Below are 15,750 nucleotides of genomic sequence, written 5' to 3' on the forward strand. Positions count from 1 at the left end.
GTAACTCTCTTAATTAGGGTTGCTATCTGGTATGATGAGCCCTAGAAATGGAAAAAGGTGGAGGCGGGGGGAGTGGGGTAGTGATGTTTTTTAAATGAAAAATGTCATTCATATAAAACGTACTGCCCAACGTGCTATGGCAGTGATTGGTAGGATGCATGTATATTTTCATCAGTATTTCTCTTCCTGTGATATATTCATGATATCAATCCGTTTCAGAACTTAAGGCAGGAGCAACGGTTTGGGTTTATAAGCGGAGGCCTTCTCCTAAGCTGAGTCATGTATAGGGAGGTTAGAGACGAAAGACGATTGTAAATTGGGTAAAACGAAAAAGTTTATGATTCCTAATATCGATGTTACTAATTAAGTCAACAACACACCAGTAGCTGAGCTTGAACATTTCATGATCAGCATGTAGGCCTGGGAATAACATTGATCTGTACTGCTTGATGATGGGGTCTGTAGCTGATATCAGCTGAGCATCTCTCTGGACACCTCAATGGAAATGGAGAAATAACCATCAATTTAAAAGAAATGTCTTAAAGGTAGGATCTTAAATAATGAGTATAATGGCCCAGAAATTGCAGTCAGAGGCTTCCCACAGGCGGTGCCTCCGATCTGAAAAATTTCTACAAATCTACCTGGTGGTCTCTGAGGTTCACAGGTTTGCAGCCCTGTCCCTCTACGTGAAGGCCTTTGTAGATGCACACGTATCCCAGGAGCGCAAGGGTTTCCTATATACAGAACTGCCATAAATATGAATGGGAATACCCCCCAAATCACACACTGAAAATAACCAAAAAAATCACATATTTCAATTTCATAAAAATGGAATTTAATTAATTGTTTAAAACACAAATGTAATTTATTGAAAAATAAATTTACATATTTTAGTGTCTAAAAATAAACTTACCTTATTTAACAGGATTTTAAATGTTTACATTATTTAAAATATATATATTTTTCTGTACTTTAAAAGTCTTGTGCTGATAAATCAGTCCTAAGGATTTGAAGGACATTCACTGGGCAGGAGTAGCCCAACTCTCTGCCCGAGGAGGCCCTTTACTTTTGGATGCGATAGATGCGTCACAAGAATTTTTGACAGATCGCAAGTGCCAGGTTTAGATACATGCACTTCGCAGACCTAAACCCGGAACTTGCGAGGATCCCACGGACGCGTGCGTATCTCTTGCACGCCCGCGGGGAGCGCGATTTCAGGCCCAATAAAACTCTCTGGTTTTGTTTTTTGGTGTGACGTGGAGAAAAGTATTTTGTATTGAAATTATGACCCTTACACTTAACCTTTTACTTTAATTACCATCCTTTGATTTTCTTTAGTGTATATAGACAATTCCCTGACTGCAAAATGTAACAGAGCCTGCAAGAGTACTGTTAGGTTATACAAGAATTAACTTGAACTAATATATTCCATTCTATTCTAAATCCAATTGCTATTCGTCTCGAGGAGTGAAACTTATACAAACTGCACACCAGAATGTCCCTTTTATCTTTTTCCTTGCCACTCCTGAGAAATATTTAATCAATGCATATCACAAGTTCAACTTTTAGTGAGCCATTACCTTCTGGCAGCAGAGCTGTAATCAATTGCTGCTCTAATAGCTGGATTCTAAGGTCCACAGGCGTGTAAGATGTGTACACTTTAGAATGCAGAAGTATCTGATACTACAGATGCAGGTATAAATGAGGTACAACTACTCTGAAGCGCAATCCGAGATTATAATTAAGGCACTGTTTCTCCACATGTTCAGAAAAGTCTCTCTGTTGCAAATTGTTTAAACTTGTATTTGTGGAAACTGGGTAGTGCAGTTGTTTAGACACTGGGCTTTCACACCTCAAAACTAGTGTTCAAATCCAGCCCTGAATGATGAAAATAAATCCTCCATCTGTTGGTTGCAAGGATCTGTTTTGAAATAAGTTTGGACAGTCTTAATACAATTTCTTGTGGGCATGGGCCTAGAACGCAGACAATTGCCAATCTCACCAAGATCACAGGATATCTGGTGTGGAAGATGGCAAAACTGTCATACTGGTGCTGTGGGGGATGCTCTTGGGATAGGACTGAGGGCCATGGTTGGAGTAAAGTGAGTTGTATTCTGCATCTCCATCTGAAATGAAAAATTCAAGTATGGGGGAGAATCAGAGATTAAGTGTGTAAGAGCCATTCAGAGACTGCAAGACAGAGAACTAGAGCGTGGAGAAAAAAAGTTATAAGAGGAGACGATTTTTGCTTTTAACCTTGACCAACTATTTTAAAGCTATTTGAGTTTACTGTAGAGATGGAAACAGTTGTGAAGTTGAAGTTACTGTACAATTTTGATTAACCCTACAGTGTTAAAGTACCTAATCTATATTGTTACTTTGTCTTTTCAGATTACACGGATGGAATTTGTACACAGCAAAAGTTTGATATACAGAGATGTTAAACCAGAGAATTTCTTAGTGGGCCGACCAGGGAGCAAACGACAACATACCATTCACATCATAGACTTTGGCCTTGCCAAAGAATACATTGATCCAGAGACCAAAAAGCACATCCCATACCGAGAGCACAAGAGCTTAACCGGGACAGCACGATATATGAGCATAAACACACACCTAGGCAAAGGTAATTTCTTACTGGTATGTTTTGAAAGCAAAATAGATTTTTGTGGAAGCTTCCTGCTGAGAAATGAAGATCACCAGACTGAAACTGGGAGTTGTACTGCATGCTCCACCAGACAGCTTCAGAATTTAAGTCATTAACATCATTATTAACTTCTGTGGTTGTTTAGCCATGCTTTCGTTGACTATTTATAGCTCCTTGAGCTAGAAATTTGGCGAGTTTGCGACCAGGTTTTTGTTGCTATTTCGCCTTTTTGGGCGAAAACCCAGTCAGCAGAAAATTCAGAAGTTTTGCGGCAGCACTTTTCAAATACCGCTGGAGAGAGGAGCGCCGCCGTGCAAGACTCGAAATATCGCTTTTGCCAAAAATTTGGCTCTCAGCGCACCCATATTTAGGACGAAAATAAACGCCAAGGAAAAAGGTGTGTTGCAGCCCTTGGATCAGCGGTAAGTATGAAGACCTGCAAAAAAGGTAAGTTAAAGTTTTTATTTTTTAATTCTTTTGCAGCAATTCGCTAGATAAGTGTCTTGTAAATTTATTTTCAGGTGTTTTTCCGCCCACCTTAGGCCCAACTCGCAGCGATTCGGCCTCAGACTAAAGTTGGTGAGGATCGCGGTTTGCGCCGTAAATCCTCGTGCAACGCCGATTTTTGCCACTGCGCAAATTAAACCTTGCATTTACGGCCTCATAGCGATAGAGTTGCAATAACGCTAACTTTATTTTTTTGCCAAAATTATCGGCGAGAACCGAATTTCTAGCCCCTTGTCTGTTGCGCTTCGTTTAATGTGTGCTTAATGCATTCAAAGATTTTGGATAATATTTATTCAATCAAAGTCTTTATAATATTTATTAACAAACTCGGGGCAGAAGAATCTGTGTAAGCTAAATATCATAGCCTCTGTTTCTCCAATATATCACGGAGCTGTGATCGTTCCTGGGACTCCAACTATTTTGGTAACTTCCTACCGAGGTTAAGCACCCTTTTAGAGCCCCTACATGTGTTATTGCGCAAAGGTGAGAACTGGGTATGGGGAAAAAAAAGCAAGTAATTGCTTTTGAAAAAGCCAGAAACATTTTATGCTCCAACAAGCTACTTGTATTGTATAACCTGTATAAAAGACTTGTGCTAGCATGTGACGCATCGTCATACGGAGTCGGGTGTGTATTACAACAAGCTAACGTTGCGGGGAAGTTGCAACCTGCCGCCTATATTTCCAGGAGCTTGTCTATGGCCGAGAGAGCCTACAGCATGATTGAGAAAGAGGCATTAGCGTGTGTGTGTTCGGGATAAAGAAAATGCATCTGTACCTGTTTGGCCTCAAATTTGAGCTGGAAACCGATCACAAGCCCCTCACATCCCTGTTCGCTGAAAACAAGGGGATAAATACTAATGCCTCAGCCCGCATACAAAGGTGGGCATTCGCGCTATCAGCGTATAACTATACCATCTCGGGCACCGAGAACTGTGCGGGGCTCTCAGTCGGCTACCATTGCCCACCACGGGGATGGAAATGGCGCAGCCTGCAAACTTGTTGATGGTCATGGAAGCATTTGAAAATGATAAATCACCTGTCATAGCCTTCCAGATTAGGACTTGGACCAGCCAAGATCCTCTGCTGTCCCGAGTTTAAAAAAAACTGTGTACTGCATGGGAGTTGGGCCAGCATCCCCATTGAAATGCAAGAGCTAATCAAGCCATTCCAGCGGCGAAAGGACGAGCTGTTCATTCAGGCAGAGACTGCCTGTTGTGGGGTAACTGCGTAGTGCTACCAAAAAAGAGCAGGGAGATGTTCATCTCGGATCTCCACAGCACACACCTGGGTATAGTAATGATGGAAGCGATAGCCAGATTCCACGTGTGGTGGCCTGTTATCGACTCTGACTTAGAGTCCTGTGTACGGCAATGCAGCGTATGTGCTCAGTTGAGCAACGCACCGAGAGAGGCACCACTAAGTTTGTGGTCCTGGCCCTCCAGACCATGGTCGAGGATCCGTGTCGACTATGCGGGCCCGTTTCTCGGTAGAATGTTCCTGGTGGTGGTGGATGCTTTTTCAAAATGGATTGAATGTGAAATAATGTCGGGAAGCACCACCACCGCCACCATTGAAAGCCTGAGGGCCATGTTTGCCACCCACGGCCTGCCTGACATACTGGTCAGTGACAATGGGCCATGTTTCACCAGTGCTGAATTTAAAGAATTCATGACCCGCAATGGGATCAAACATATCACCTCAGCCCCGTTTAAACCAGCCTCCAATGGGCAGGCAAAGCGGGAAGTACAAACCATCAAACAGAGCCTTAAACGAGTCACAGAAGACGCACTCCAAACCCGCCTGTCCCGAGTACTGCTCAGCTACCGCACAAGACCCCACTCGCTCACAGGGGTGCCCCCAGCTGAGCTACTCATGAAAAGGACACTTAAAACCAGACTCTCGCTGGTTCACTCAACCTGCATGATCAGGTAGAGAGCAGGCGGCAGCAACAAAATGTAAACGATGGTCGCGCCACTGTGTCACGGGAAATTGATCTGAATGACCGTGTATGTGCTAAACTATGGACATGGTCCCAAGTGGATCGTGGGCACGGTGATAGCGAAAGAAGGGAATAGGGTGTTTGTAGTCAAACTAGACAATGGACAAATTTGCAGAAAGCACTTGGACCAAACGAGGCTGCGGTTCACAGACTGCCCTGAAAAACACACAGCAGACACCACCTTTTTCGAGCCCACAACACATACCCAGAGGATCACTGACACCACTCCGGACCAGGAAATCGAACCCATCATGCCCAACAGCCCAGCAAGGCCAGGCTCACCTAGCAGCCCTGCTGGGCCAACAACACGCCAGCCCAGCGAGGGCACAGCCAACACACCAGAACAGACATTTGTACCGAGGCGGTCCACCAGGAAAAGAAAGGCTCCCGACCGCCTCACCTTGTAAATAGTTTTCACTTTGACTTTGGGGGGGGGTGGGGGGGGGTGGGAGAGGAGTGATGATGTGTATCTGTAAAGCATGCACTCCCATGTTCCGCCACCAGGGAACTCATCCCCTGAAGTCCCAAGGGATCCCAGCATCCCTTGGGCGCACTGTATATAAGCCGGCCCCTAAGTCCTGTTCCTCACTCTGAAGTGTCTTATTAAAGACTGAGGTCACTGTTACTTTATAATCGCCGCAAATCCTGACCGTGCTATCACTTTTGAGTATTGGAACAATCAGGCTGACCCACTCGCTGAATTCCACTGGGGAGGTGATGCCCTCGCGTTGCAGCCTGTCCAACTCGATTTCCACACTCTCCCTCATCATGTGAGGTACCGCTCGCGCCTTGTGGTGAATGGGTCGTGCCTCTGGGACCAAGTGGATCTGCACCTTCGCCCCGGAAAGGTTTCCAATGCCTGGCTCAAAAAGGGAAGGAAATTTAAGAACCTGGGTACATGAGGCCTCATCGACATGTGATAGCGCTCGGATGTCATCCCAGTTCCAGCGGATTTTGCCCAGCCAGCTCCTTCCAAGCAGTGTGGGGCCATCGCCCGGGACAATCCAGAGTGGCAGTTCGTGCACTGTGCCCTCATAGGTGACCTTGACCATGGCGCTGCCCAGGACAGTGATGAGCTCTTTGGTGTACGTTCTCAGTTTCGTGTGGATGGGGCTCGGCTGGTCTGAATGCCTTGTTGCACCACAGTCTCTCAAACATCTTTTTACTCGTGATGGATTGGCTAGCGCCAGTGTCCAGTTCCATGGCTACGGGTAAGCCATTCAATTTTACGTTTAGCATTATAGGTGGACATTTCGTCAAATGTGTGCACCCCGTGTACTTCAGCACCTGCCTCCTCTCTGTGAGGCTCGAAATTGCTTTGGTCCACCATGGACCAATCTTCCTCTGCCACGTGGTGGAGGTTAGCAGGTTTTGCAGAGCTTGCAGCTCGTTTGCAAGCTCATTGGAGGTGCCCCATTGTTCCACAGCTCTTGCAAACACACCCTTTGAAGCGGCATGAATAGACTGAATGGAAGCCTCCACAACGCCAACAAGGTGCGAATTGCCTTGCATTCATCCTTTGTTGGGGACTGAGTCATCTGGGTCACCTGAGGCCTGCTGGCAGTTGCAGACTCGCGGGTTCTGCCCTGTACATTTCTGCTTGCAAACACAGTTCCAGTTAATTTATGAACATTGCTAGCACTTGTGTGCTGAGATTTGTTTGGTGTTATCACTGGTGGACATAAATGCCTGTGCTATCACAATGGCCTTACTGAGGGTCGGTGTCTCTACAGTCAAAATTTTTCGTAGGATGGTCTCGTGGCCAATGCCCAGTACAAAAAAGTCTCTGAGCATTTGCTCCAGCTAGCCATCAAACTCACATTGTCCTGCAAGTTGCCTTAGCTCGGCGACGTAGCTCGCCACTTCCTGACCTTCAGATCGCTGGCATGTGTAGAACCGATACCTCGCCATCAGCACGCACTCCCTCGGGTTAAGATGCTCCCGAACCAGTGTACACAGCTCCTCTTACGACTTATCTGTGGGTTTCACTGGAGCCAGAAGATTCTTCATGAGGCTGTAGGTCGGTGCCTCGCAGACCATGAGAAGGACCGCTCTCCTTTTTGCAGCGCTTCATTCTCCCTCCAGCTCATTGGCTACAAAGTACTGGTCTAGCTGTTTGACATAGGCGTCCCAGTCCTCGCCCTCCGAGAACTTCTCCAGATGCCCACAGTTTGCTGCATCTTTGCGTTGGATTTGTATTCTCGTCACCAGTTATTGTGTTCCTAACACTTTAACCTCCCTGTGTGCAGCCTCATCTGTAACAGTGACCTCAGTCTTTAATAAGACACTCCAGAGTGAGGAACAGGCCTTGGGGGCTGGCTTATATACAGTGCTCCCAAGGGATGCTGGGATCCCTTGGGACTTCAGGGGATGAGCTCCCTGGTTGCGGAACATGGGAGTGAATGCTTTACAGATACACAACACTCTTATTCACTCGATAATTTTGGATCTGTCTGATAGCTACATAAGGGATTACAACAGACCTAAAAGATGGAAGGAGAAAATAAAAAAGATGAGAATCGATCCCGTGGGTAAAGTCTTTCCCACTGTTGCACAAAAATACATAGACAAGAAATCAGGTTCAATCTCCAATGTATGCTGAATTAGCTAATCTCTGCCAGGCCAGCAGTCGAAATACTACAACTAGCCTCAACAGTCCAGGCCTCTAAGAAAATCAGCCCAAGTTCCTGCTCGAATGACTTTTACTGCAAAGTGTGTATGTGCCCAGCTTTGAATGAGAACAGGATCAGGCTTGGTTGCCTTGCTCTCAATGTTCGAATATCCTGCTGGCATCTAGCTGTCTTATTTATTTAGAATGGCCACTTGTACAAGACACTGAGAGGCATGTGCTGGCAACAATTAGCACTTTAAGAAAAGGAGATCATTTGGTCAAGGGAGAGACAGAAAGAACTAAACTTTAAAATCCTGTAATAAATACAAACCACAATGTGCACATAATTTGCAAATTTTTGTTTCTGTTTCTACCTAATAAATCACCATTATTTTATTTTTCTCTCTCGATATTCAAAGATAATGGGGGCTGAAATTGGTCGACCCTCCGCCCAAAAATGTGATTTTGGTCAAAAAACACCGACATACCACTCGGCGGAATATTCATCATTGACATACTGCCGAGCGGTATGCACACTGTCCGCCGTGCAGGACCACCTGCCGCCGACATACCACCGGAACTGCATTGTCCTGGAAACTGGTTTTACGCGATCGTAAGTGGGCAGAGTGCAAGGATCCGCCATTTTGGAAATTGGGAACTGTCAGCTAAAGTAACATCTCTGTATTTCTGAGATGAACAATGATTTTACAGTGCAATTTAGGGTGGAAAAGGTATTTTTTATTAGAGTAACTTATTAAGATAGAAGGCATTTTAGTTATTTTTTTTCATCGAAAAATATGGTGGAGATTTAAAAAGAATGGGGCCTGTACTCTCAGCCTGTATTGCTGACAACCTGTCTAATGGAGGAACCAGATGTGAGAAGGTTAATTGAGCAGAGTTATAAGGGTAATGGAAGAGGTTGCAGACTGATGAGGAGGAGGCCTTACCCTGATGACTGTTATCCCAAAAGTTTGACACTGTGCAAGAGTGCTTAAATTAAATTCAAACGTTTATGTAAAAATCTCAAACATACAATTTTAAAACTTATAACTATAAAACAACTCTAACAACTTAATAACAACTTGAACAAAATTTTTCAACTTTCATAAACTTTTACAAATCAAACTTAAATTATTCAATGCACAAGTACAACAAAACAACACTTTACTGGCCTCAGCCCGGCCTCGACCACGTACTACACCACCTTTGGGACTAATTCCCTCTCTCTTACTCCCGCCCTTCCCTTTCCCAGTGCCCCTGAGCTGGACCTCCCTGCTGGTACCAAGCCGGCGTGCAGCACTGCACCCCGAGTGCTGTTGCTGTCGTTGGGGGTCAGACATTGCAGGCGCAATAAATGGGGCCTCGGGAGACGCTCGTGATGTGGAAGGCGCGGCTTTAGGGCTGGAAGATGATGTTAGTTCCCCACCCTCAGGTGCTGCCGACCTGACTACTATGGCACAGGGGGGTTCCATGCCATGTCCCGATCCCGTCGATTCGCTCCATCGCAGTAATCATATGCGACATATCCTCCGACTGCCGCTCTGGTAGAGCCGTGATGTTTGCGGCTATCGTAGTCATGGCCTTGAGCAGCTCTCAACCTATGTCGACGCTGGCCTGTGACAGATGCACCATGTCCTGGTACACGCCTACAGCAACCGACCTTTCCTGCACCAACCTCCGTTGCTGCGACAAAGGCGTGCAAAGACAACACTGGGGGTGCCTTGCTGCGCACGGCTTAGTCCCGCAGACTCAGAGGAGCCATGGGGGAATCCCCTGAATACAGACTCCATGGTGGAGGATGTTCCAGCTGTCCCACATGGAGCTGGTGTATCCTCCTCCGTCTCCACTCCCACCTTCAGCTCCACTGGATGCAGGATCAGCGGCTCGCTCTTTTCCTGTAACTCTTCGTCTTCCTCTTCCTCATCTCTGCCAGTGGTGAAGTCAGGAGAGGGCTGGGTGACTCCAGAGGTGGAGGCAGTGGATCTGTCGTCTGTGTCGCTTTGGTCTGAATCATCAAAATACAAAACATTTTAAGAAGCTTGGCACCAGGGGAGGGGTCAGGGTTCCATGAGTACATAGTACAGTGACTTATTGTAATTTTAAATGTCCACCACTGCTGCAGTACGGCATTATATATCGTAGACAGACAATACATATGTGCATTGCAGAACATCACATGAGGCTAACATTACAGTGCAATAAGTTTACATTACATTACATCAGGCCAACATTACAGTTACATTACATTACATGAGAGGACCGCAACACAGACTGCATTTTATTCAACTTACCATCTCGTGTGAGTAGCTCAGCTCCAATGCTGGTGGTGGCACAGTTGCTATCCCCAACCAGGGACAGGGCACGGATGTCAGAGGCTCCTGGGTTGTGGGTCCTCTGCCGCTAATCGGATGCTATTGCAGATGTCTTCGGCAGAAAGTAAAATAAATCAAAGTAGTAATCTTCAATCCATTTAACATAGCAGACACTCTCACTCTCTCTCTCACACACAAAACACTGCGTTGATTGTCTTGTCATTGCCTGCAAGCACGAATACATTACTGTTAACCGTAAGATAAATAACATCATCCATGTGACACAGAACCTACATTTACATGGCACATGGGTGGGGGGGGTGCATAAATAAAATCATTACTTACTCTTGCTCCCCTTGCAACTTACTCTCGTTCCACCTCTTACGGCACCTTTCCCCGGTGCATACCATGGTACTTCTGGCGGACACAGCCTCCCCAATCTTGTCCCATTATCCTGTTGTACTCCTTTGGACGGCCAGGGGGGGGGGGCGGAGGAAGATTTCCACAACCACAACCAACCTTCGTTAACTCTGAGTACCTCTCTGTTATATGCTCGAGAAGAGCAGGTAACTCCGTCTCATCGAAGGCGGGCGCCCTCAACCTCCCGTCCTTTTCGATGTTCCTGCGCTTTGATTTTTTTTTAACATTTCCATAATATTTCTGTTACGATTTTTGCTTTATATAATGTCTTATTCTTCACACTGTAGAATTATTAGTTGTTAGGAATATTTTTTAACTCTGCAGTGTGCTTTTCAAGTAACTGCCCGTCTATGAGCTTGCTGCTCCTTCTCACTCTCTCCTTCCTCTTCAAGTCATTGCACGGCTGACCCCTGACCCTCGAAATCGCGGGTAAAACGCTTCTGTAAAAAAAAAAAGGGGGAAAAAAGAAAATCGCGCATGCGCAGTTCAGTGCCACACCATCCATCAAAGAGAAAGTCGATCCTGCAGACCGCTGGCATACCGCCAACATAACGGCGCCAAAATTTTGACCAATTTTGTCCTCTTTGGTCTTGGCAGTATGCCAGCAGTTTGAAATGGTGTACCGCCACTATACAGCTGAGAAATGGGTGGACCTTATGCATCGATCAATTTCGGCCCCAATATGGTTATTGGAGTGATTAGCACAAATGGTACAAAATCTTGAATTCAGACACGCAACTGCACAGAAGTAGTCGGGGTTAACTTTTGCATGACTTTATTCATTCAGCATTAGACTCGTAGCATTAGTTCAACTTAATACATAGTTACAGAATTACAGCCTCAAGAATTATAGGACCTTTCATCTTCGTTGTATAACCAAGCATAGCCAATAGCTTTTGAATGTTCTCTAAGTCAGTTGTATTAGCAGAAAGACTTGCAACTATTTCTAGACCAGTTGTATGTTAGGCTAAAGTTGAAGCCTGTCCTGCATCAATCTGGTGGTTTCGCTCCATAAGATGAGCTTGCTCTGGCATTTAGGTTATGCCTTATCCCAAGTCCTCAGTCATCAAATGTTTCTGCTTCAGCTGGCAGCCTCTGCTCTTTCCTCTATCACCTCATCAATGAAGTTATACATTTACACTGCATTTCTTGTACTTCAAGAATTAAATTATGGGATTGACTGGTCATTGCTGCGAGAGCTCTCACTGAAAAGAAATTAGTTCCCTGAACCTTTTTTTAATCCTTTCTTTCTGGATTCATCTGTGTTCCTTCGACTGATTTAGTTTTTATTCTGAATAAATCAAGACAAGAAAATTCTTTTGATGTCTTTCTCTAAGCCAGGAGAGTAAAGTCTTGTCTGTCTGTCATATCTGAAGCTATAAACAAGATATTGTTTATAGAATTACGTAAAAAAATTACAACATGGAAATGGACTGTTTGACCCAACCAGACCGTATTGCTGTTCCAACTCACATGCAGTAGTCCTAATTCCATGTGCCTGTTCTGTTCCCATGTCCTTTTATTCCCCCTTTCTTTCAATCACCAATCTTAACATTTTCTTAAGTTGGCATGGTTTCTGCTTCAATCACTAACTCGTAGTGCATTCCACAAACTCTCAACCCTCTGTTGTTAAAAAAACAAATAGTTTCTCCTCTCCATTCTAAGCATCTTGCACTTAATCTTGTGCCTATGTCCCCTCATTCTAGACCCTTAACCACTGGAAGTAATCTTTTTCTTTCTACTCTGTCCGATCCCTTCATAATTTTAAACACCCCTTATCAAATCATCTCTTAACATCTGTTCTAACAAAAGAAGTTCCAATCTGTCAAATCGTATTCATATTTGTATTTCCCAATAACAGGCAGCATCATCTTAGTAAATTTGTGCTACGCCCTCTATTTCCTCACCATCTTTGCACAAATTTTATATAGGTTCACCATCACATCGTGACTTTTATATTCTATACCTCGTGCCATAAGTCTCAGTACTTTTTTTTAATGGTTTTATCCACTTGAGTGCTGCTTTTAGTGTGTTGAGAATCTGACTCTTAAATCCCTCTGCTCTTCCATACATCAAGCCTACTTCCATTTAGTGTACAACTATTGCTGTTATTTTTTTACCAAAATGTAGCACCTCACACTTACTGACATTGAATTCCATCTGCTATTTTTCAGCCTATTCCCCCATTATATAAATATCTCGTTGCAGCTTGCTTTGGTCTTAAGAATTATCCATCCTTTCTATTTTGGCACCATCTTCAAGTATCGACACCATGCCCTGTAGGCCAATATCCAAATCATTGATGTACAGTGAACAGAAGTGATCCAGAACTGAATCCTGAGAGAAACTGTCCTTAACTCCCACTCTTTTCTCTCTTGTAACCAGTTTTAAATCAAATTTGCTCTGCTTCCCCTAACTTCATATCCCTAAAGGAGGCTCAGTCTTTGAGTATATTCAAGACAGAGATCGATAGATTTTTGGATATTAAGGGAATCAAGGGATATGGGGATAGTGCAGGAAAGTGGAGTTGAGGTAGAAGATTAGCCATGATCTAAGTGAATGGAGGAGTAGGCTTGAGGGGCCGACTAGCCTAGTCCTCTTAATTCTTGTTAATCTTCTCCAGTAGTCTATGGTATGGTCTCATCGCCAAGAGCATGCAGAAATCAAGCGCAGGCAGCGGAAAGAACGTGCAGCAAACCAGTCCCACCCACCGTTTTCCCTCAACGACCGTCTGTCCCACCTGTGACAGGGACTGTGGTTCTCATAACTCATTTTTAGAGTGGAAGCAAGTCTTCCTCGATTCCGAGGGACTGCCTATGATGATGACCTTGCAAATGCTTTCTAAATGTCCATGTACATCACACCTCTGCGTTTCCTCATACTTGTCACTTCCTCACAAAATTCTTGCCTTGCATCCCATTTAAGAATAGCTTAGAATCAAATAAAATGGAATTTGACCAATCCTATCGTGTCGGCATTACTGCCATTTTTGCTACAGCCTCTTATTTGCTGGACTAGGTCATGAGTCGCACAGTTGAGATGCCAATGTAAGAAACCTGAGTTTGTGATCAACTAGAAAAGATATTTGTTGTAGCCATTGCAAAACTCATTTTCACATAAGGCAGGATATTTTCTCACTCCAAGATGAGCTTGCGGTCAGAGTGTTATCTCCAAGTTCGATTAAGAGTTCAGATCACCTTTCTGATCCATGCTGAACCATCTTGCATAGTGGTCATTGGTCCACTGTCTGTTTCAGTCAACATGGACCAAGAAATGTTCATTGTACTCAAATAGTAATCTTGCAGGATAGATCTCCTTGGTGGGCAGTGGGTGCTATCCCTGCAGACTGGAACCTCTTTCACTTGGTGGGGCTGTAGACTTGATGATGGGACCATCGATGCTGCTCTTGAAACACAAACTTTAACTTTAGCTGTCTTAGCAACATGAGATGCTTTTCCAGGAATGGATAGTTTCATAAACTGATGATGAGAGTAGTGACCCTTAATGGCCTGCCAATATCTTGAAGGGGAATTACTTTTAATGCCTTCCTCTGTTTCTCTTCAGAGCATAAATCCTCATGCGTGTTGGATAGAGGAAACTAACATCCTCATAATTACTTTGTGACCAGGGAATATGGGTTCCTCCGATCTAGTGCTCAGCCTCAGTCAGCTTATTGGGATCTTGTACAGACACATTCTTCTAAATCAGACAGAGGGCCAGTTATGGCACAGGTATTGACCTCCAGAGCTTGTAGGTGATAGTATGGTGATGGAAAACATTGTTCACTGGGCTCGAGACTGTCACGACAACCTATTAGAATATGAAGAAGCAGTATTTTGTATTGTAGTTGCAAATGCTTCTAGATCAGTGATGCTGCGATGTCTGTTTTTCTATTTTCTATCCCCTATCCCCATGCTTGTAAAATGTACCTGCAAAGTGCAACCTTTCACTTGTCAGCTAGCAACCACCTGGGACATCAGCCAGTTGTCAAAACCATTTAAACCTATGTGCATTGCCTTCTGTTTCTTTTAAAAGTGTTATCCTATTCACTCTTTCTACACAAAGATGAGTTTTCGGGTCGAGCGATTGTATTTAATTTGGTGTGTAGCCGGGACAGTCCTTGGATCTCGCCTTATTTTTCCAAGAATTATAGCACCATTTCACTTATTTCAAGAAACATCATCATTAATGTGACCGAGCAGCTCAGGGCAGTGAGTGCTTGGACACTACCGTCTGACAAGCTGGTTTGCAGATGTCGGTTCGCCATCAATGCTTCTAGTGTCATCCTCATTCTTGGAAGGACTTTCAACTTCCACACACAGCTGTCATAGGTCCTTTGAAGCTTTTCTGACCTTACACCGCATCAAGTTAAATTTTTTATTGTGTGTTGCACTGCTCTGTACATTTTCAGTCTTGATGCTGCTAACTCTGGTAAAAACAACTAATAGTTTGGTTTGGTTAAGAATAAGGCCTAGATTACAGCAAAGTAGGAAGAGCACCTGAAGATAATTGCAATGCACAAAGTTTGGCCTGGATTTTCTGGTGACAAATCGCCTATTGTTGGATGATTTTGTAGTGTAAAAATGGAGTGATGTGCCCTACCGTCACAATCTTGCCTCAATAATGGCCATCAAAAAGATCAACAATTAATATTGCTGCCATATATAAATGAGGGGCATATGGTATGGTTAACTTTCCCATGCCATTTCAACAACTATTTAACATAGAAAAATATATTGGTGTTTCACAGAGACATAATCAAAAAAAAAAGAGCACCATACTAAAGGAGGGTATACTGGGAATTTTGTTTGGCGGGTTGTGTTTTTAAAGAGGGAAGTTGAGGGGGAGCTGGAAGGGTTTAGGGAGGGAATTCCAGAACGTGGGGCCAAGATGGTTGATGGTCCCAACTTGACCTTCAGAGAACCACCATTATTTGGATGGCAGTATGAGCACCACAGTGGTATCACTGAGTGGGTGGGTACTGCATGGAGGAGAGCATTTTTGTTTTCTGACTGAATTTTGCAGAAACTTTGCCTACGTAGATTTTTTGGTTGGTCTCGCTCTGGACTGGAGAGTAGAATAACTAATTATATAAATTGCCAACTTGCATGTTAACTTTGCTGAAGTGAATTTACTTCCTTGAATATAGTTATATTTTCTTTATAGAACAAAGTCGAAGGGATGACCTCGAAGCACTAGGTCACATGTTTATGTATTTCCTGCGTGGTAGTTTGCCTTGGCAAGGTCTGAAG

At 44.1% G+C, this 15,750-nt stretch overlaps 1 protein-coding gene across 4 annotated transcripts in view; it reads left to right on the forward strand.

The window, feature by feature from the left end:
* The window catches only part of LOC139228593 (casein kinase I), a 139,343-nt gene that overhangs the window by 95,922 nt on the left and 27,671 nt on the right, over positions 1–15,750 (forward strand). For all 4 annotated transcript variants that reach the window (XM_070859748.1, XM_070859750.1, XM_070859749.1 and 1 more), the window contains exons 6-7: positions 2,392–2,626; positions 15,665–15,750. In XM_070859748.1, the coding sequence (XP_070715849.1) occupies positions 2,392–2,626; positions 15,665–15,750 (321 nt within the window). The remainder of the gene's footprint in view (positions 1–2,391; positions 2,627–15,664) is intronic.

The sequence above is a fragment of the Pristiophorus japonicus genome, chromosome 18 (genome assembly GCF_044704955.1).
Source record: "Pristiophorus japonicus isolate sPriJap1 chromosome 18, sPriJap1.hap1, whole genome shotgun sequence".
Lineage (NCBI taxonomy): Eukaryota > Metazoa > Chordata > Chondrichthyes > Pristiophoridae > Pristiophorus > Pristiophorus japonicus.